The following is a 22,197-nucleotide window of genomic DNA, read 5'->3' as shown; positions in this document are numbered from 1 at the left end:
ATGCATACATATTATTAAAATTTGGGCTATAACAGTTGTATTGATGTATAGCAACTTGAAATGCTCCCCAAAATTGCACTACAGCATGTAAAAATATAAAGTAAGCTCTGGCGGATTTGGTTCTATGGTAGGTCTTAAAGGGTTAAGAGATGTATCTAGTCTTTAAAAACTATAGGCAAAAACAGCAACTTATTTGGTATTCAAAAGTAGAAGTCTAAATAGGTCCACCGGGATGCACGACAGCTTAAAAGAAGTTGCCTGCCCGGACAGCCATCTTGCCGGCCTCCCTGGCATTTACAACTCCCCGGAAGTGTGAATTGACTGATTAAACTAATCAGTCAGTTCACACTTATGTTTGTTTGTTTGTTTTTTATAACAATTACAGCTGATATGTTGGTCTATATTTGTATTTTCTATAATATTTCCAGAATTATTTTCAGGGTTTGTTTTTTTTTAAAGAAATAAAGACAAGAAAAAACCAAGCCCTGCTGTAGGTAGCTGGTTGATCTATGAGAACTCAGGGTGCTGCTTAGTTTAATTCAGGAGTACTTTGGAACTGAACGTGACAGGATATTTACTTCTAACTAAAGCTAGCCAACAAGCAACAAACCAGAGGAAAGTTTTACCTCAGAAATGAACTAAAGAAATTCCACACTCTTAAACATCCCAGAGACATTTTCCTGCATTGTCAGCTTAATATTCCCCCATCTTATCTTAATGACCTTGTAGTACCATATCACCCTATTAGAGCACTTCGCTCTCACACTGCAGGCTTACTTGTTGTTCCTAGAGTATTTAAAAGTAAAATGGGAGGGAGAGCCTTCAGTTTTCAGGCCCCTCTTCTGTGGAACCAGCTTCCAGTTTGGATTCGGGAGACAGACACTATCTCTACTTTTAAGATTAAGCTTAAAACTTTCCTTTTTCCTAAAGCATATAGTTAGGGCTGGATCAGGTCAGTTATGCTGCAATAGACGTAGGCTGCCTGGGGATTCCCATAATGTATTGAGTTTTTCCTTTCCAGTCAACTTTCTCATTCACTATGTGTTAATAGACCTCTCTGCATTTAATCATATCTGTTATTAATCTCTGTCTCTCTTCCACAGCATGTCTTTATCCTGTTTTCCTTCTCTCTCCCCAACCAGTCACAGCAGATGGCCCCGCCCCTCCCTGAGCCTGGTTCTGCCGGAGGTTTCTTCTTGTTAAAAGGGAGTTTTTCCTTCCCACTGTCGCCAAAGTGCTTGCTCATAGGGGTGCCATATGATTGTTGGGTTTTCTCTGAATCTATTATTGTGCAATCTACTGCACAATATAAAGTGCCTTGAGGTGACTGTTGTTGTGATTTGGCGCTATATAAATAAAATTGAATTGAATTTAATATGATGGGCACTTTGTGCTGTTTACACTTGTTTGTGAAGCTCTGTGAAATATTCACTATTGATTTTTGTTAAAATTATTCATATTTTATTTTAAATAAAGAAGCTTTTGTATATTTAAGTTAAGCGACCTTGTGGCTCTAACTGCTCAGTGTATCTTTCTCTCCTAAAGCCCTCTTACAAAGTCTGGTTCAGATCAGATCTTACATACATTTCAGTATTCTGCAAACCTCAGATGGTGTAATAGTTGCATCTGGCAGAAAATATTGGTATGTTCTGTTGCTCTTTGATCTTTGTCTATGTAATTTTGCTGTTTTAAAGATAGCTGAGACTTGTTGAAGTCTTGAGTATTTCATTTTATTTCATGTCACAATTTTATAAATGTTTTACAAGGTAAAATAACCCTCAGCATAGATGTTGTCACACAAAATACCCATCGAACAAGTAGTACTTGCCTGAATTGCCAGCCCTTACCCCCTCCCTGAGGCCCTGTATATATATTGCATACTAAGGAGGAGCAATGCATAAACTTTACTTACTAATGCTTAAATTGTGTCATTGTTATAAACTGTTTATTAGGGCAAATGTTTTCATGAATGGTCGAAATGAATTATGATGAATTGTGAATTATTATTATTTCTATCCTTTAATCAGTGAGGTAATAAAGGAACAGTGAACCTAATTTCCTTAGCTTTTTGAGAATTGAAACATCTCACATTTCCGACTGGGAACTCGGAAATTACGAATTCCGACTTCATCCGGAACGCATCATGGCCTCTACAGAGATACTTCCGGGTCACGTGTCAAAGAAGTTTCCTAAGCAAAATGGACGAATAGAACGCACCCTGACTTACTCAAGCGATCTGGACTTTCCAAAAAATAATATATATTTATAGGACTGAATGTGCTTTAAAACATCGCTCCACGTAGATTCGACGTTCCCGGCAATATTGTCCAGTAAAATAATAAAGTTTCCTTTGGTCCCACCTTCTTAAGTAACGGCCAGTCACAGCATTAGTGGTTGAACAAAGCTCTATCTGATAGGCTAGCTAGCCTGACAAGCTGGGTCAGTTATGAATGAAGAGTGGATGTTTCTGACCAATGAGCGTTTAGGACGTAGACGCTAAGCTTATAAATGACAAGGTGACGGTTTAACGCGTCCTGGCTTTTTTGACTGCAGCTGTGCCCAAGACCAACTAGTTCAGGACTCCCTGAAATCCGTATCTAACCGGTAATATTTGCCTGTATTACTTCATACACTTTGTCTCTACTCAGTTAAGGCGTTTTATTATTTTTTTTCTGGCATTTAAATGGCGTAGTATATCTGATGTTCGTATGTCTAATTGTTAGTGGTAGCATTGGATTGCTAGCATGCTAGGACGTTTATTGAATGATGTGGTTCTGATGAATGACAGAATTGTATTTTTAGCTGCATTCATATACGTGAACTTAGGCTAGTATTAAGATGAAGAGTCAATTTTGCTGTGGTTGTTGCTTCACCACTCATGCAACGGGTCCTATGCCGGGTTTACCGCGGACAAGCTACCATGACAGGAAGCTAAACGTAAAGTGTCTGACAGTCTGGGCCTGCCGAGCTTTGAATCAGTACGCGCATGCAAGGACGCCGCTTTGGACACGAGTGGTGTCACATAACCTTTTGTCACTGCATCTTAGCCTGGCTTGAAATGGTTTAGTGTCGTGCGCCGTGCTTGTCGTCTTGGCCTTATGTGCCTGCATGCTGTCCACTTTTGACCTTCAGGGCTGTGTGCTAAGTAGCTTAGCTCCGGTGCTGCTTTAGGACAATAATTCAACCCCCCTGAGACCCCTGTCTAAGCAGGGGACTTAAAGGATTGAAACTAAGTTATTGGTTTTTTTTCCTCAGTAAACTGGCCTTTAAAAATAAAAAAAATTACGTTTCTGTTGACAGTAAGTAGAAATGTCCTGAATTGTCTCAAAGCCATTCATTGTGCAATGTAAGTGGACATCTATCAGTTTGTTTAGAGTTGATCCTGATAGTAAGCATTCAAATTGGATTAGATGAGGTGCATCAGGCAACAGCAAGCCCTGTTGCTTGACATCACGGTTTTTGCTATCATACCCGTCCTGTATTTGAAATGGCTCTTCCTTTATTAAATTTAAAAAAAAAAAACTTACAAGATCAATTTTGCACATGGAAACTATCCACAGTATGTCTTTCAAGATTTGCAAGTAAAAGGGTGCAGAACTGGGATCTCTACCTTGTCAGTTCTTGGGGTTTTTATTCTTTGAAACAAATATGAACATTGTTAAATCCCATCTTTCCCCAAAAAATGTTTATCCACTTTCCCACATCACCATGACTGTTGTATATCCAAATTAATTATGGATTGCATAAATGCATACCTGCCAAGTTTTTGAAGGTCACTTCTGCCTTCTCTAACTGAAGATACTGTGTCACCTTGGACTGAATCCTTCTTACTATCTAGAAATGAATGTGTCAGAACACTAATTTTAAAATTTTTCTCTCCAGATTCCAGCCATGTATCTCTGCACCAAGTTTGTCACTTCTCCTGCTGTGGTATGTTACCTGATAACGTGATAGTTAAATCATCATGTTCTTCATTAATTCATGTTTTAATTGTTTGCAGAGTTTGGGGTGAAACATAAACCGTTCAAGTTTCAATTGGTTTTATTTTCATGCAAAGACTTATCAGTTACTGGGAATGTTTTACCACAGGGATGTGAAAGCAGTGTTAACATAATAATATGATCAAATCATGCAGCTTGAACAGTGGCATTGCCAGCTAGAAACCTTTAACGGCATCTTGATGTACAGTGCAAAACTCACTGTGCCAACTGGGTTGGGCGATTTGCTTCATAGTCCAGTCATGCTGTTGCGTGTTGATGTTCACGCCAAAATATAACACTTGTGCTGTTTCGAAAATGCTGTGAAGAGCTTTAAATTAAACACAAATATATTCATTATCACTTAACCCGGTGCTTGGTTCTTCTCTTGGTTGCTCAGATTGTTTACTTGTAATGTTTTGGTCTGCTTACAGCTGCGTGGGGGTTCCAGAGTCCTGGCACGGCCAGTCACAGTTTCTCTCTTCAACAGACCTGAAGGCACAGTGGAGCAACAGGTCAATACTATCACTGCACTGTTCACTTGCAACATGTTAAATCAGTACTGTGATGTGCTTATGGGATGAGTGACATGACTCAAAACTGATTTAATAGTTTTACGCTGAGTGGTGGTTTCCAAAAGTAATTTCAAGGATCTTGTTTAGATGCAATCAGTTTGTCAGTTAAAGGCTGCAAATGTTTCAATTTGTTAATGTAATACTCATAAACTTTCAAAAGAAATGTCATAACAGATTAGAAAGTTGCAATAGTAAGCTTAATTTGCCAATATTGAGAACTTTTAGTGTAATTTTATTACGTTGCTGCTCTCCTCATAAAGAGGACATTGACAATGGGACCTAATCAAGTAAAATTTCTATAGCACTTTAACATAAAGTGCCTCACAATAAAACACATGTACAAAAAGTTAACCAAACGGAAGTCTATAATGGTGACTTGGCGTGCAGTATGTCCGAAATTGATCTAATGGGGTACTAGTGTAATGGTGGCTATGTGGCTCCGTTCTTCTGCCCTACACACTAGGCGTTGGATGGTGTGTGGGGAAAGTTTGTTCTGTGGTGAAACCCTCCCGTCTTGCAACTGAGGAGTCAAATCAACTTCTGGAAATATATCAACCATACAAAGTTATTGTAATGGTAAATTTACCATTGCAGTAGATTTGGACCTGCTGTCTCATGGCTAATGGCATGCATTTTCTTTTGTCTTCACTCAGGCCCTGTTGCCAGTCAGCCAATCTGCAGTCCTGACCCGCTCCTTCCAGACCAGCGCCATTTCCTGTGATATTGACACTGCTGCCAAGTTCATTGGTGCTGGTGCTGCCACAGTTGGTGTGGCTGGTTCTGGAGCTGGAATCGGAACAGTGTTTGGCAGCCTTATCATTGGCTATGCCAGGTAATGTTTTTATGCATCAGCTTGAAGGGTTGTTGTTTTGGGGGGGAGGGGAGACTACCAGTAGTGTCTGTTTTAAAACTTCACTAATTTGAAGACTTGAAAGCTGGTCAAGCTGTCATCAGTTCCTTATTTGCATTGACAGACATTGGAAGAGTCATTTTAAGCATCTGACTAACGCTCTGTCTTCTATACATCTATAGCAACATGAATGCTTCATTTCTCTCACTAAAATGAGCAGCAACACATACTGATGGCAACACATATTAATGGCTGATTGCTTCAAGCCATTGAATAAAACTAATAATGGACAGAAAATGCTGGCTTGCTAAATTCTCTTGATTGATTGATTGAATCTTTATTTTGAACAACCCTTGTGTTGTCCTTGGGTCATTTTTGTCCTCTAAAGAAATCTTTTGCTATCAAAAATGTGTTTTTATTAATCAAATGGTCTGAAAATAGAAGTTATTCATTACTATGCTATGCATGATTGGAATAAATTTTAAGTCATTTGATTTATTTATGGGGTTTTTATTGGATTTTATAACACCTGTGGTCCTCGTGGACAAAATGACCCCAAAGTGTTGCAAAGGGCCGTATTTTTACACCATACTGCTTTCAAACATCTTTGATCTTGGATCACTGATGTGTGGGGTCAAGCACTGGTCATAACAACCACAACAGGCAGCACAATGAGGAGGCAGGTGCTCTATATTCAATGAAATTTTATTTATACTGCGCCAAATCACAACAGTCGCATCAAGGTGCTTCGTATTGTAAGGTAGACCCTACAATAATACATACACAGAAAGTATGCTCACAAGCCTCCATTGCACTAGAGATTTGCATACTTTGATGAGCATACTTTTGTTTTACCATGTTGTGCAAAGGATTGACCAGTAAGACAAAAGCATATATTGTCCTCTAGTATAATGAGGGAGAATCACTGTTCAGGAAGGTCCAGGGTTAGAAGATAAAGAAAATATTGTCCATTTTTAGAGCACATGCTACCCTTTCTCTGAAAAAGCACATCACCCACCTGCAGAAGTGGAAGAAGGCTATGAAGTGATGAAGAATCTGAACTATGTTCAAGTAGGTTCTCAGGCATGGTAGTCTGAGGAGCTTGGAAAGAAAGTGACTGGGCTTTTTGAAGTTTCTTGAATTTTCAGAATGTGAAACTGAAATACAAGATGTGTCAGAGGACTACACATCTTCCATTTCAATTATGATGAAGACAAAGAATCAAGCAAGAAAGAGGAGTCAGCTGAGACAGGAATATTTGCAGTAATGTGAGGAAACATTGATCTGGTCTTCTATCCTTCCCAATGACAGACGATGCATGGCTCTCTCATGTGCCACAGAGAAAGACAATCTACCACGGTCCAAGCACATATGCCAGGTCCCATACTCCTTCAGTTTCTTTTCTACTCGAGTACTGAAAGCATTATATACAGTGTATTCTGCTTGTATTATGCTTTTTAACGTTCACATGCCAATAGATGCATCAGAGACCCAGTTGGAGTTCAGTAACTTGCCCAAGGACACCTTGGTAAGAACTCCAGACTAGATCACACAGATTGAACCAACAACCATCCAATTAGCAGATGACCTGCTCTATAGCCAACGCAATGACAAAAAAGGAGGGACAACGAGAGAGGAAGAAAAATGGATCAAATGCAGCTGTAGGCATATGTGGGTATGTTGATTCTTACGGCCGTGCATCCAGTAGAGTCGCTACGGCCAGTTTATGACTTCCTGAGTCTGGTAGAGAAGTTTTTATACTGACACAAGATTAATCATAGAAGCACAAAAAGGTTATATTTCTTGATAAAGACACAATAGATGATCATCGTTCATGACACAAACGTGCTCCCATTTGAGGTGTATGGAACAAGTGGGTGTTTCTCCTGCTGTGATGTGAGATCCTGGTACTGATGTGACTGTATGAGCACCAAGTCCCCTTCAGAGGACTCTGTCCATTCCAACAGAACATCCCAAGTAAACCAGGGAACTATGAGATAAAACCATGGGCAGTATATGATGCCAGGTCCAGCTGTACATGGAACATGCTAGTGTACAATGGCAAACAGTCCAGGGCTCTAGACTAACTTTTTGCCATGGGCGTACCGGCACGCCCAACTTTTTGCCATGGGCGTACCGGCACGCCCAACTTTTTGCCATGGGCGTACCGGCACGCCCAACTTTTTGCCATGGGCGTTACCGGCACGCCCAACTTTTTGCCATGGGCGTACCGGCACAAATTTTATAATAATTTATATAATATAATGTGTTTTTCTGGATACACTGTGCTTTTTCAGCATTCAAAGATTGATGACACCGTGTCAGAGCACTGGCTATGAATTTCAGAAGGATCAGGCCTTAACTTAACAGAAAAGTTAGCAATAGTTCTTTTCCTATTACAGCTACATCCACTTCTGTCGTGCCTAGGCTGCTCACTAGGGCTGGGTATCATCACTGATTTCTATAATCCATTCGATTCCGGTTTTCAAAGTCCCGATTCGATTCAACTTAGCCTCACAGTCAGAAATATTATAATTCTGATCACTTATCAGTACTGACTTCATCAGAATTGTGAACATCACAGCAGATGCCTTTGTGTGAAAGTAACTGAGAATAAAACACAGAAAAACATGAAGGAGATTTTCCTGGTCTGGCTTTTTATAGCAGATAACCTTAAAAATATTCTACAATGTTCTGCATATAAAGTTTAAATTTCTTCAGTATTGAACAACAGAAAAAATAGGCTTTCTTGTCCGAGGTCATTTAAGTGAAAAAAAAGAAAAAGACAGCAGCCGACAGCGCTGTAAACAACGGTAGACTGGTGGGTAATAAGCGAATGAATAATACAGAAAACAGATTGGAGACGGGAAACTGTTCTTGAAGTACAGAGAGAGATAGAGAGAGCTAGCTGTGCATGGAGTGTGATTTTAATAGTCGTGGAAGCAAAACAGCAAAATTCATGACGACATTGATCAAATGTGACGCGCAAGTTTGCTGCTTCTTTTGCTGCTGGCTCGGTGAATTTTGGTTGGAGAGAGACAAAACCTGCAGCTCAGAATCAGCGCAAAAAGACGTAATCACAGCGCGGACCCGACGCATCAGAATTGCTAAGCTCCGACAGCGTGTCCGTCTACGGGCCATCGGGTGAGAAAGCCGAGAAAGACAAAGTTGATTCTGATGCGTCGGTCCGCTCTGTGTTTACATCTTTGTGTGGAATCCGTGTACCTGCTCTCATTTGCTGTTTGGTTGTTGTTGAAATGGTTTTGTGAGCTTTAATCTGAGAATCTGGCGTTTCTGGCAAAACAGTTATATTTAAAAGTCGATTCAGGATTTAATGAATTGATATCGCTTTATTCAAGCTACTCACCTCCCACTTCCACCTGCACTTTCAACTGGACCACGGCCAATCAGAGAGGTCCCGCCCCTTACTATCTCTGATTGGTTTAGTCCACGATAGGGGCAAAATGTGTGTCTGTTGTTGACCACAGGGAAGGTTGCAGATTTTTTTTTTTTTTTTGCTACCCGAACAGTTGGTCGCACAGGTGCAACCAAATTTTTTTTTTTTTTTTTTTTTTTTTAGTCGCACCACTGAAAAATTTGGTCGTATTTGCGACCAAATTGGTCGCACTCTAGAGCCCTGTAGTCTGTCCTGCAGTCAGGACACACGAGTTGTCCCTAACATTGCAGGCCTGCAACTGCAGAAAAGAATGCTGTCCGTGATGGGACCAGTGCAGAGGAATAAACACGAGCTTCCTCCTGCACTTGTGTCAAATATGGACACGCCTTTGTTCTCATGAAAGTTTGCCTTCACTCAGACCCATGCCGTGGTGTCCTACCATGCCAAAATATAGAAAACTGTCAGGTAATGAGTTGGAATAAAGTTGAATAAAAACCTTGAAACACAGAAATGGATGATATTTTATACTTATTGCTTTATAAACAGTCAAAGCAAACAGGGTTATTTTTGAGCCCAGAGGACAACAGATGTGATTATTTGCTGCCAGTAAAAAAACTTGTAGTTAAAAACAGCTTTCTAAATTAACTTTGACATAAACCCGTCTGTGATAATCTGTTAAAGCAACAGACTCTGGTTGTGAAACGATAATCACAATAACTGATGATTTAATTTATTTTTTTACCCGAAAACAAAGAAAATTCATTTTTATGAGGTTTTTATTAGACTTAAATTTGAAATGGAATAAAAGAAATTGTATCAAATGTTTGAATTAAGTTTTAATTAAAAGTGGGGGGAAAAATCCACTTCATATTAAGTATCAATCAAACCAGATGGGGACATTTTTGACCCCTGAGGACCACAGGTATGATTATGTGCTGCCATTTAAAAAATTTTAAATGGTTCAAAAAACTTTCTCACTAAAGTTCAACATACAGCACTCTGTAGTTATTCAGTCAAAATTATCTAAACAATTAAATATTTTATTTTCTTGTTTTATTTCCACTCGAAAACACAGTGTACTTTATGTAACCAAGGTCTGGTGGCCCTAAAATGTATAATATAGGGTAAATTTTGTGTTAATGTGTTGGTCTTAAGTAAAACTAAGGTGTAACACTGAATTGATTGACAATTTATACTTTAAAAAAAACACTCAAATGAAGTGGGGACATTTTTGACCCCTGAGGGCCACAGGTGTATGGAAATCGGGAGGACATTATGAGGGTTAAATCAGTCTGGAAATTGAACTTTTGAAATCCCATCCAAGAAAATGTGCCTGAGAGCTGCTTCTTGATCTCAGAACAAACTGAAAATCAGGTTGTAGTATAAATAGTTGCATGATGAGAAGAGAGGAAAAAAAAAAAAAAAAAAAAAACCATAAACCTGTAGGCTTATGTGGAAAGTGGGTTCTTGAAGCACTTTGTACTAAAATGTTAGTTGGTACATTATCACTCTGCTGGTGACAGAATCAGGGAGTTTTTGTCTTGTAGGTAGGCTATGTGTATACATTTCCACCAGGATTAACTACATTACTGCAGTCATTAACATTAAATGCAGGAAGAAAAGCTAAAAGTGGCATACTAACACAATCCCCAACTAGACTTTGAGATGTGTCAATGTGAAATTAATGGTCCATTTTATTACTAACAGTAAAACCCCTGAAAATTCCATAAATAACCATAAGCTCTTAGACCAAAATCTGTCAGAAATGTTGCAAAGAGTGTAACTGGTACATTTCTTGTTGTAGATGGTGAGACTTTGTGCTAAAATTGGTACTACAGGTCTGTTGTTCGAGGGGGTGTAAAAGTGACCCTGCAAGATGACCTACATGTATTTAGTTGTAATGGAACAGAATCTGAATGTATCCTTGTACCTGTCTGCTCTCCTTCACAGGAACCCTTCCCTGAAGCAGCAGCTCTTCTCCTACGCCATCCTAGGCTTTGCTCTATCTGAGGCTATGGGCCTCTTCTGTCTGATGGTGGCATTCCTAATTCTGTTTGCCATGTAAACCTGGAAATGCACCCAATACCTCCTTCACTTCAACCCCTTGTTCTCCACTTCCTTGCTTTGTCACTACCTTCCTTCCAAGGGGAAGAGGGCTTTCTCAGAACCAGAACTCTGAACAAGCTCCCAGGCCATTCCAATCAACAGAAAATATTAAAGGAAAATATTTACAACTGAGGTTGAGCCTGAAGTCTAACATTTTTATGTTCCTACAGTTATTTGTTTTTGATATAAGGCTTCATTTGGTGGGGGAGGGACACTGTCCTTCAAAAATAAATGGGTTTAATCTAATATTGCTAAGAGTGTCAGCTCTTTATAGGATGAATGATGCTCTGTCATGCAGGATTTGTTTGCATTTCATGTCTTTCATCAGCAGCACACAACTTTCAAAGAGCTGTCTGCAGTACATGGGTCAAAGTGTTTAATTTCATACCACTTTATTAGGCTCTTGACACATGACTATATAGGGAAGAAAAGGTCAAATATGTTTTAAAATGAAACAACATACAAAATAAAATAAAAATGGAAATCACTGACTTAACAGGAGTCCATACAGCCATGATGCAGCCCATTAGAGCAACGCTAGATTGAAAATGACATGAATGCTTAAACAGTTGTCAAATCATGTCACATCCTCTGTCCTTACTGAGTGGAGGTTCTGGTTTACATCTGCCAATTTCCAGTGCCTTTCCCTTCTCAACATCTCTTCATTATGGTATGAAAGAAGGCACATGGTTTAAGTTGGAACCAACTTTGTACGATCAACTTCTTAATTAGAAACCCCTCATGGTAAGATTCCCTCAGCAACCCTTAAATGTATCAAATTTTAAGATTTAACTCAAGTTTTCTTGAACTTTAAGCACAGTCAGCTCTATCGTGATTTGAACCACTGTAGCTATTTGCATCAGTGATTCAAAAGGAGTTTGTTATACAACAGTGTCATTACATTTCATCCATCTCAGTCCTTAAAGTCTGACTACCAAATGTGAGTGGCCCTATCAGATAAAATTATGCCAACCTGGAAAGCTGAGTAAATAGTTACTAAATGAGTAAAATTAAAATAAAATGCATAATCTCAGAATTTTACGTCCTCAATCACCTAGTAAAATAAAAGATTATTTTACTTGTCTATGGCAGCTTTATTTCATTAGCTCATAGTGTTTAAAAGAAGTGAGCCAACCCAAAAAATTATGAGTCGTTCAACTATTAAATGAATGTACTAGCAATAACCTGCCCTGTGGACAGAAATAACTGAAAAGGCAAGGCAGTCCTTTACCTCAAGGGAATGAACAGCAACACTTGCCATTTCCATCGACTATTTGTGGACTTGTATGTCAATCGTGCACTATATTGTCAAAAATATTCACTCACCGATCCAAATCATTGAACTCGGGCGTATAAAGTCAAGCATGCGGGCTGCTACAAACATTTGTCAAAGAATGGGTTGCTCTCACAAGCACAGTTGATTCCACCATGGTACCGTGATAGGACACCTCCGGTGCCACAATTAGGTGTGATATTTCTTTGTTACTAATTATTCTGGAGTTAACCGTTGGTTGCATTGTAACAAAGTGGAAGCCATTGAGAACAACAGGAACTCTGCCACAAAGTGGTAGGCCACACAAAAACAGCAGAGTCAGTGGAAGCTTAGGCATCTAGTGTGCAGAGGTCACCAACTTTCTGTAGAATCAATAGCTGCAGACCTCCAAACTTAATTTGGCCTTCAGATGGATCAAGAACCGTGCATGGGGAGCTTCATGAAATGGCAGCTGCACCCAAGCCTTACATCACAAAGAGCAAAGCATTGGATACACAACCACTGAATCTTTGTTGTTGTTTGCACAACAATGGAATTGGATCATATTGAGTCTCCTGCAATAATAACTCCTTCCATCAAAACAACAGAGCAATTACACAGCTATTGCATATTTGCCTAAAGCTAGTCTCAGAGCAGCAACGTTATAGTTCGATTGAGCACTTAGGCTACGTTCACACTGCAGGTCTTAATGCTCAATTCCGATTTTTTGATCAAATCCGATTTTTTTTGTCTGCTCGTTCACACTACAAATAAAATGCGACAGCAAACGTGCTCTAGTGTGAACGCTCAAAGCGGCCCGCATGCGCAAAAGAAGATGTCACACACAACGCGCTGTTTAGACCCAGAGCAAACAATATTGTTTGACTGATGGCCCTTAAGATAAAGACTTCGGACTTCACGTTTCCCAATTTTTGCTTTAAGTTATTTTGTTATTTACATAATAATGTAAATAACCTAATAATTGTCCTTATTGCTGTTTTAGAGAGGAGTGGTGCTTCAAAGGATAGTTGCAGATTTCTGTCAGAATCTGCAGATTATGCAGTACAAATAAAATCTTCACGTTTCTCCAACGTTGTCTTCCCAGCAGTTTCACCGGATGGCCAGGAAGCGTTCGCGATGTCTTATCGGGCGCTTCTCCGGCGCTGATCATTGGTGTCTGTCTTGTGTCAGTGACGGATTTAATGCGACTTGACCATTCAAACAGCAGTCGCTTTCTAAAACATTGGATATGTATCGGATTCAGTACCACATACGAAAGTGACCCAGATCGGATTTGAAAATATCGGATTTGTGCTGTTCACACTGTCATACCATGATCGGATATGGGTCGCATAGGGTCAAAAAAATCGGATTTGATGCGCTTTCGCCTGCAGTGTGAACGTAGCCTTAGTGCCAATACTGCCCTAGAGGGGAAAGTTGTTAGTCCCTGCCTCCTGTTTTGCTCCTGCCAGAGGGCAAGAGCTCCGACGGAGTAGCCTGGATGAGTTGGGTCCTTGATGATGTTTTTTGCCTTGTCAGACACTGAGAGGTTCTTGCAAGGTCGGGATGGGGTGGCCGGTAGTTCCTTAGGCAATGGTGGTAACCTTTTTGAAGTGCCTTCTTTTCTGTGCTGTAGTGCAACTGCTGTACCACACACATACAAAAGTATGTGTGTGGTACAGTATGCTTTCAATGTAGTAGCAGTAGAAGGCCAGTAGCAGCACCAGGGTAAATCTTATTACGTTACGGACACGGCTGTGCCTTTATCACCTTTGTAATGTAATCAGATCAGTCAGGAAGGCGGGTGCCTGTAAAACATGCAGATTTTAAAAAATAAATGCAAATCTAAAATCAACACAAACACAAATTTCTTAAAGTTTTGCAATTAAAAAACTGCAGGTATACAAGTCTAAGGGGACTGTGATCACACAAATATTTGTGTGGTATCTACAGTGCAGATATGTGTTTTTAAAGTATTACAGTAGTACTAGAAGACTATTCTTCAAGACAAGAGTGCCTGTGCTGTGACAATGTCTCGATAGCACTAAATTGTTCAATCAATTGCGCAAAAGATTTTCACAAGTGGTGCCCTCTATTGAAGAGTCACCACTGGAGGAATCCTCACAAGTTACCTGCTGATGAAAAGTGGCTGTATGGTTGTCCCATTCTTCCTGAAATCTATACTAACTCCTTAGTCTTGAAGATGTCAAATAGACAACTGCTCCACCTCATCCCTATAAGGTGATTCACCCCGGCCAAACATGAGTCTAACCACTGTGGTGTCAATCACAAACTTCATGAAGTCTGTGAGGGAGGATGGTATTGAAAGCTGAGCTATCATCCATGAGGAGCATTCTGCAGGCTGTCTTGGTTTTGTGCCAGATATGATGAGGACAGCTTCAGGATATGTACTCTGTTGTTTGGTGATGGTGTTATAAAGATGGCCAATGGCTGCACTAGGACTGGCATCTGGTGGTATATTTACAGCAGTAGGAAGTATGACAGTAAACTCCTGTGGCAGATTTATGGGTCTATATTTGATAAACACACTCATATCATCTGAGCAGTGCCTACTTATCACAATTACACTGGTGCATCATCTGTTTATATATACATGCATATCCCACCTCCTTTGCTCCTACCAGATGCCTTACTCCTATCATGTTGAACTGTTGTGTAGCCTGTTAAGCTAATCACAGTGTCTCCATTAACAGCAGAATGCAGTTGTCCCAGCTCATCTTGTTTGTTGATATTTACAGCCTTAGTTTATCCACCTTGTTGGTGAGGGATCTTGGATTTGTGAGAAGGATACTGTCAAGCGGTGGTTTTCATTTTGGTGTGTCATCAGGGGTTAAATCCCAGTGTCCCATCACATTTTCTAGCCAACACTAACCTTCTGAGAAAGGTCTCTAGAGGTTAGGTGTGTATAACCTAACCTCTAGAGACCTAACTGTAGAGTACTTTCTCTGAAGTATCTTCACATGACCTGAGAAAATTCTTTCTTTCAAAAGTCTTTTTACTTTTAACTTTACAAAGTTTTAGTGCAATGTACAAAACAGAGTACTTCAGAATTTTCACATTATTTTCATGTTATGGTTTCCTCCCTACATATAACATATTATAGTGCAACACCTGACAGAACAGAACAATACAGACACAACAGTGCAAAAGAAAAGTGCAACAATGACAGTGGGTTGTGCGAAAAGACTGAACATTGTGCAAAAAGTAACTTGATGTTTGAAGGTGTGTGTGTGTGTGTGTGTGAGACTGTGCAGATAAGTGCTTGAGGCAGTGATGTGTATGAGGGTGTGTTTGTGTCAGTCACTGAGTGTTCAGGAGTCTGACGGCTCGGGGGAAGAAACTGTTTTGCAGTCTGGCAGTGAGGGCCTGAATGCTCCGGTACCTCTTTCCAGAAGGCAGCAGGGTGAAGAGTGTGTGTGAGGGGTGTGTTTGGTCCTCCATAATGCTGGTGGCTTTGCAGATGTCTGTGATGGAGGGAAGAGAGGCTCCAATGATTTACTCAGCTGTTCTCACTATCCATTGTAGGGTATTGCGATCTGATACGGTGCCGTTACCATACCAGACAGTGATGCAGCTGCTCAGTGTCTCTGTAGAAGGTGATGAGAATGGGTGTTGGGAGATGGGCTTTTCTCAGCTTCCGCCGGAAGTAATGACACCTCTGGGCCTTCTTAGTTATGGAGCTGGGGTTGAGGGACCAGGAGAGGTTCTCCACCAGGTGGACACCAAGGAATTTGGTGCTCTTGACGACCTCCACAGAGCGTCCATCGATGTTAAGTAGACAGTGATCTCTCTGTGCTCTCCTGAAGTCGACAATCATCTCTTTTGTTTTGTCCACGTTCAGAGACAAATTGTTGAATCTACAACAGTCCGTGGTCCTCCATCAGTTCACCTCTCTGTATTCATCGCTCTTGCTGGTGAGACCCACCACAGTCGTCAGACTTGATCATGTGATTCGAACTGTGCATTGCTGCACAGTCATGAGTCAGCAGAATGAACAATTATACTGTCATAGTCTGCACATAATGACTGAGCAGTAGCAATGCCAAATTTGGTAGATAGTTGAGAAAAACTTGCAAATTGTCCATCTACATATAATTGCACAAAAGATTTGAGACCCTTAGAGTGCCAGAAGGGAGAAAGCCCGCAGACCAAGGCTCTTCCTAACCTGAGACCAAATTTTAAGAGTATGATGGATATTATTACTATTACTATTATTATTACTAGGTAAAGACAAAGAAAGAGGAAGTGATGAGCCTGAAGTCGCAGGTAAATAAATCTTCCTGTTTGAATGAGACTAAATGGCAATGACGGTTCAAGGTGGTAGTGTCTCCATTACAACATACACCTGATATTTGTGGATTGGAGATTGGGAAGGGCTAAGCCTCCCACCAGCTTAAGTCTTTGAAGAAGAGCTCTTCTCAAAATTGATGTTTACCATTTCAAATAAATGAGGTTATTAAGGAAGCCAGAGATTTAAAAAAGGATTTGGGAATCAGGATGGGAAGGTAAATGGACTGATTCTTATACAGCGCTTTTTCTACAGGGTGGGCCATTTATATGGATACACCGTAATAACATGGGAATGGTTGGTGATATTAAAGTCCTGTTTGTGGCACATTAGTATATGTGAGGGGGCAAACTCCTCAAGATGGGTGGTGACCATGGTGGCCATTTAGAAGTCGTCCATCTTGGATACAACTTTTGTTTTTTCAATAGGAAGAGGGCCATGTGACACATTAAACTTATTGGTAATGTCACAAGAAAAACAATGGTGTGCTTGGTTTCAACGTAACTTTATTCTTTCATAAATTATTTACAAGTTTCTGACCACTTACAAAATGTGTTCAATGTGCTGCCCATTAGGGCCGGGCCATATCATACCGTTCACGGTAATACCGGTATAATGTTGGGCAACAACAAGAAAATGAAATATCGCGATAGAATTTGGGTAAAACGCGCATGTGCGGTGCCTTTGTTTTCATACGCACATGGCGGAAAAAGCGTGCCGGCGGCGACGGAGAATGAGGAGGGCGAAAGCAGATCGTTGAATGAAACGGATGAACCAGAAGTGGTTTGCAAAAATGCTGCAGCTTCAGTGGTGTGGAACTGGCAGAGGTGGGTAGTAACGAGCTACATTTACTCCGTTACATTTACTTGAGTAAGTTTTGGAAAAAAATTTACTTTTAAAGTACCTTTTTTGCACGATACTTTTACTTTTACTTGAGTACATTTGTGAAGAAGAAACGGTACTTTTACTCCGCTACATTTGCAAAATTCGACTCGTTACTTTTTGTTAATAATTAATTTCACACATTGGATAATACTACTAATATAAATTATGGATCATGCCGCCACTGGAGCTACCGGTAACTCTTTCACCAATCAGACGTAGCCATGCGGTCACATGACCAGATATAAAATGGCAGGCCGAGTAGCCCAAGCCTTTCAACTTCCAAAGACGGACAGAAGAAATACATCAAAAAATGGCAACCGTCTCCGCTAACACTGAACAGGACAAACACCCTTGGCCGCATATGCAAAGCATGTTTTGCTTTAAAGGAGTACAAAAGGACAGCTATATAATGCGATGTCTTCTGTGTGAGCCAAAGCAAACCGACGTTTCAGCGTACAAAAACTCAACATCTAACCTGAGGAAACATGTTGCGGTAAGTTTGCTTTAAATTTCTTTTTTAGCTGTGGTTAAGTGGATGTCAGTCTTACAGCCGCTGTGTCGAGCTTGATTCCTTGAGAGTCTGTGTACTACAACTTTTTGATGTGTCCATAGTCCAACACACATGAATTAAATGGCTGAATTTTGCCACCTCAGCATGCAGTCAAGTACCATAGAGTCTTGCTAATGTCCTAACAAGCAATAATTCGGCGTGTCGCGGTGAGGACATGTTTAATAGTTTCAGGACACTGGTCCTCGAAGACTGGAGCTTGACACCCGTGGGTTATAGAACCACAGTCTTAGGTCTTGCCCATATTAAAAATGAGATGATTTAAAAAAAAAAAAAATGCACATATCCAGAATCACTCCCTTTCTCCTAGAAACTACATTAGTAATTAAGCCGTTTTAATATTTTTCTTTTCTCCACAAGTGACTTTTTGTCCTGACTCTTACTTCAGAGAAGTACAGTTATAAGGTGTCGAAGTTTATGAGGAAACCCATGCAATGTAGGCACGACTTTGTTTCTCTTTCCTTCCTGTAGTCTTCCGGTCAAATCTATCCAATTCACAACTTAAAGCACTCATAAATATTGTGTTTTACATCTGATTGCATAATGATATCCTCTGCACTATGCACTTGAACATATAAAAGTAATGATCACCTCTTTCATTGAATTTTGAGTGTTTTAATCAGCATTGTTACACCTGTGGTGTTCCCGGACAAAAGTAACTGCCATAGGAAATGAACTGGAATCCACTCACTGAATGGCCCACTTATCCCTCCGGTCGCGTTCATCCCCCACCCCTTACTTTAGTGTTCCCAGTCAAAATTGACTGGTTTGTTTTAACAGCTCTTAAATTACCATAACAAACAGTTTTCACCACCAAATTCAGTTGTGTGGGTGCGTCAATGGGTCGTTCAGAGGGCCTTTCATTTGGTCGTCCAGTGGGTCGTTCAGGGGGCCTTTCATTTGGTCGTTCAGTCAATGGGTGGGGGGGTTGAACATGACAGGAGGGTTAAAAATATGGGATCATCTTTTTTTTTCTCTTTTTTTCTAAGAACTGTATAGAAATTGCTTAGTCACATGTCATTTCATGGTCTATTTTTTTCTGCCAACAGAGGGTTCACTCCAACAAATTGAGGATGTATACGGAATTAATGGACAGCCACAGAAAACGAAAGTCATCCTCTTCTACCGAGCTACCTATGAAGGACGCAAAACTTACAGACTCTTTCACTGGCTCTAGGCGAATAACACAAGCAACATTTGACAAGCTTCTGCTTACGTTTGTATGTGAGGCCAACCAACCATTTTCTATAGTTGAGACATCGTCCTTCAAGACTATGATGGAAACCTTGCAACCTCAGTGTACAGTAATGACAAGGAAAACGTGCTCAAAAATACAAGATGCTGTGAAGAACATGAAAAGCATAATCATCAAAAAACTGAGCACTGTGAACTATGTTGCTACCACAACAGACTGCTGGTCTGCCAGACAGCATAGTTACTTAGGAGTGACTTGTCACTGGATAGATGACATCTCTTTAGAAAGGCATTCTGCTGCACTGGCTTGTAGACCTCTTAAAGGTTCACACACATTTGATGTTCTTGCTGCTGCGTTAGAGGAAATCCATTCAGAGTATCACATCAGAGAAAAGGTGACCCGGACGACAACAGACAGTGGTTCAAACTTCTTGAAGGCCTTTCGATTATATGGTGAGGACAAAGAGGAAGGAACAACCAATTGGCAGGAGGATAGTGGGTCTATCCTTGATGATGCAGAAGACAGTGAGTTAGAGGTGGAGTATCAAGATGTGTTTGCCGTTTTGGATGACAACACAGGTCTGGAGTACCAGCTTCCAAGGCACCAAAAGTGTGCATGTCATCTACTCAATCTTATATCAACAGTTGATGCCACTGCTGCAGAAGCTACCAATGATACATACAAGAGACTGTCTCGGTCTGCTTTTGGAAAATGTCATGCTCTGTGGAATAAAACCAGCAGGTCAATCATGGCTTATGAAAGAGTGGAACGTGAGTGCAAGTTGCAGTTTCTTCGACCCAATCAAACTCATTGGAGCTCCCTCTTCCTTGCTGTGGAAAGACTTGTGCGCATTCATAAAGAGCAAGGAGAGAAAGCAATCCGCAATGTTTGCACGGCATTAAAGATAAAGATGTAAGTTGATGGAACTTGTTTTTAAATATTAAATTGTGACTAATTTGTGAATCCACCCCCTTTTTTAAGTGACTTTGACTGACACTGAAAAATGTAAATATTATCAATTACTTATAGTTTTACTGTCTCATTTTGCAATCATTTGCAAATTTTACAGACAATTCACAGTTATTACATTGCTGTAGAAATGGCTATGACCTATTTCTGTTTTTACACTTTTTTTTAGGTTCAATCCTGCTGAAATGGGATTTTTGGTTGAGTACACTGCTGCGATGAAGCCTGTTGCCATGGCCCTTAATATCCTCCAAGAGGAATCATCTGTGCACATGGGCTTCTTGCTGCCAACACTTTACCAGTTGCTGGAGAAGCTGAGGAAGCTGGAGTCATCTTGCAAAATGTGTAGACCTCTTGTTGATGCGCTGCGGGATGGAATCCAGAAACGTTTTGGAGAAATGATGAAAGACCCTGAGCTGATTGCAGCTGCAATACTAATACCAAGATTCAGAACATCATGGACCACAGAGGAGAGCATCTTAAAAGCTGGTAAATATGCATGTTATCCATTAAATTGTGAGCCACTAGATTTTGACTTATAATGACTTTTCTTGTTACTGTGATTTGGGATTATAGTGTTGTTGGGGGGGGAAAGGCTGACAAAAGTTAGGGAAAAAAAACATCTCCGGTGTGATAAAATTTTTCATGCCAAACATCAGCAGCTCGGCAGTCTATACAGCACACTAATGCACAGACCTAACCATACATCTTTCCACAGGTCTGACCTTCATCAGACATCAACTAGACACAGAGTTGGGTGAGGCCAGCACAAACAGCAGCCTATCTGATGAAGATGACTTCTTTGGGTCCATGGGGTCAGGAAATCCAGAAGCAGGAGCTGGAGCTGGAGAGGTACCTTTCATGTCCATTCACTGGAGGTATCAATGTATTGCATGGCTTTCCTCAGATCAAGAAGCTGTCAGTCAAAGTCAATACAGCTCTTCCTGCATCTGCAGCCTGTGAGAGACTTTTTAGTCATGCAGGACTCCTGTTCACTGCCAAACGGTCACAGCTTCACAGCAAGAACCTTGAGAGCCAACTGCTGCTGAAGCTGAACCACCATTTCACTGACTGAAGAAACAATTTATGGTAAAGTGAGCCATACACATATGTACATCCACATAGTGGATGTACATATGTGTATGGCTCACTTTACCATAAATATTGTATTTGTCTTTTATAATTAGTTTTATTCTGATTTCAGTGCTTATTTGTGAGTGTAATTTTTATTTGAAATATTTTCATTCTGATGTTTGTATCGCATGTTTTTAGTGTTTTCATATTACATTGTGTTAATCCACTGTCTATACTTCAGGGTATTTTAGTATACAAAGAACATTTTATAGTTTTGTTAGAATGTCTATTCCTGTGGAATTTTAGCACAGATGTGTTGTGTGTGGTTTTTTGTTTTGTTTTTTTTTATTCCTGCTGTCCGCCTTGGGAATAAACTTTTCCTGATTATACCTGTTGCATCTCTGTGTCATTTGTTTCTGATTTACTTAATCCCTCCTTGTATTTAAAAGAACCACCCCTAGTATGACATTCTGGTGCATCAGCTGTAGTCTGTTAAGTTGCCTCGTTCTAATGTTTTCTCTGAGGCTGCTGTAAATGCGAATATATTTACTGTGGGTTTTGCTTGAAAAAGCTTTACGTTGTGAAAAACTGAAATCTTGGAATTAGAATTGTTGTGCCTTATTTTGTGGATCTTTTTACATATTCCTTTTGAAAATACTAAAATTTGTATATTTATTTATTTTTCTTTGTCTGATAGCATTTATTTATAAAATAAATCGGACATTTCAAACAGTTACTCGCTACTTACTCAGTACTTGAGTAGCCTTTTCACCAAGTACTTTTTTACTCTTACTCGAGTAACTTTTTTGACGACTACTTTTCACTTTTACTTGAGTAATAATATTTTAAAGTAATGATACTCTTACTTGAGTACAAGTTCTGGATACTCGACCCACCTCTGGGAACTGGTATAGCTTTCGACCGTCAGATACACAACAAAGCACTATTTTTGGTAAAGCATGCTAGCATGCTCATCACTGAACAAAATCGTCTGCGTGAACTGAGGGTCCTGTTCCACTTTTTGTTTTGCCCATTCTGCAAAT

The 22,197-nt window shown here is 40.1% G+C and overlaps 2 protein-coding genes across 2 annotated transcripts; both read left to right on the top strand.

Moving 5' to 3' along the window:
- Positions 1–2,469: 2,469 nt before the first annotated feature.
- Positions 2,470–11,037, top strand: atp5mc1 (ATP synthase membrane subunit c locus 1). The gene is made up of 5 exons (XM_084926857.1): positions 2,470–2,604; positions 3,883–3,930; positions 4,412–4,492; positions 5,206–5,384; positions 10,750–11,037. Exons 2-5 carry the CDS (start codon positions 3,892–3,894, stop codon positions 10,862–10,864), a joined length of 414 nt encoding a protein of 137 aa, XP_084782983.1. The 5' UTR covers positions 2,470–2,604; positions 3,883–3,891; the 3' UTR covers positions 10,865–11,037.
- A 237-nt stretch (positions 11,038–11,274) lies between these two features.
- Positions 11,275–21,202, top strand: LOC146389144 (zinc finger BED domain-containing protein 4-like). The gene is made up of 4 exons (XM_084926856.1): positions 11,275–17,844; positions 18,969–20,026; positions 20,253–20,569; positions 20,799–21,202. Exons 1-4 carry the CDS (start codon positions 17,662–17,664, stop codon positions 21,041–21,043), a joined length of 1,803 nt encoding a protein of 600 aa, XP_084782982.1. The 5' UTR covers positions 11,275–17,661; the 3' UTR covers positions 21,044–21,202.
- The last annotated feature ends 995 nt before the right edge of the window (positions 21,203–22,197 follow it).

Source organism: Perissodus microlepis, chromosome 4 (assembly GCF_051167445.1).
Source record: "Perissodus microlepis isolate ML-2025 ecotype Zambia chromosome 4, ASM5116744v1, whole genome shotgun sequence".
NCBI lineage: Eukaryota > Metazoa > Chordata > Actinopteri > Cichliformes > Cichlidae > Perissodus > Perissodus microlepis.
The sequence above is the reverse complement of the archived record's forward strand: the minus strand, read 5'-3'. Positions and strand labels throughout refer to the sequence as shown.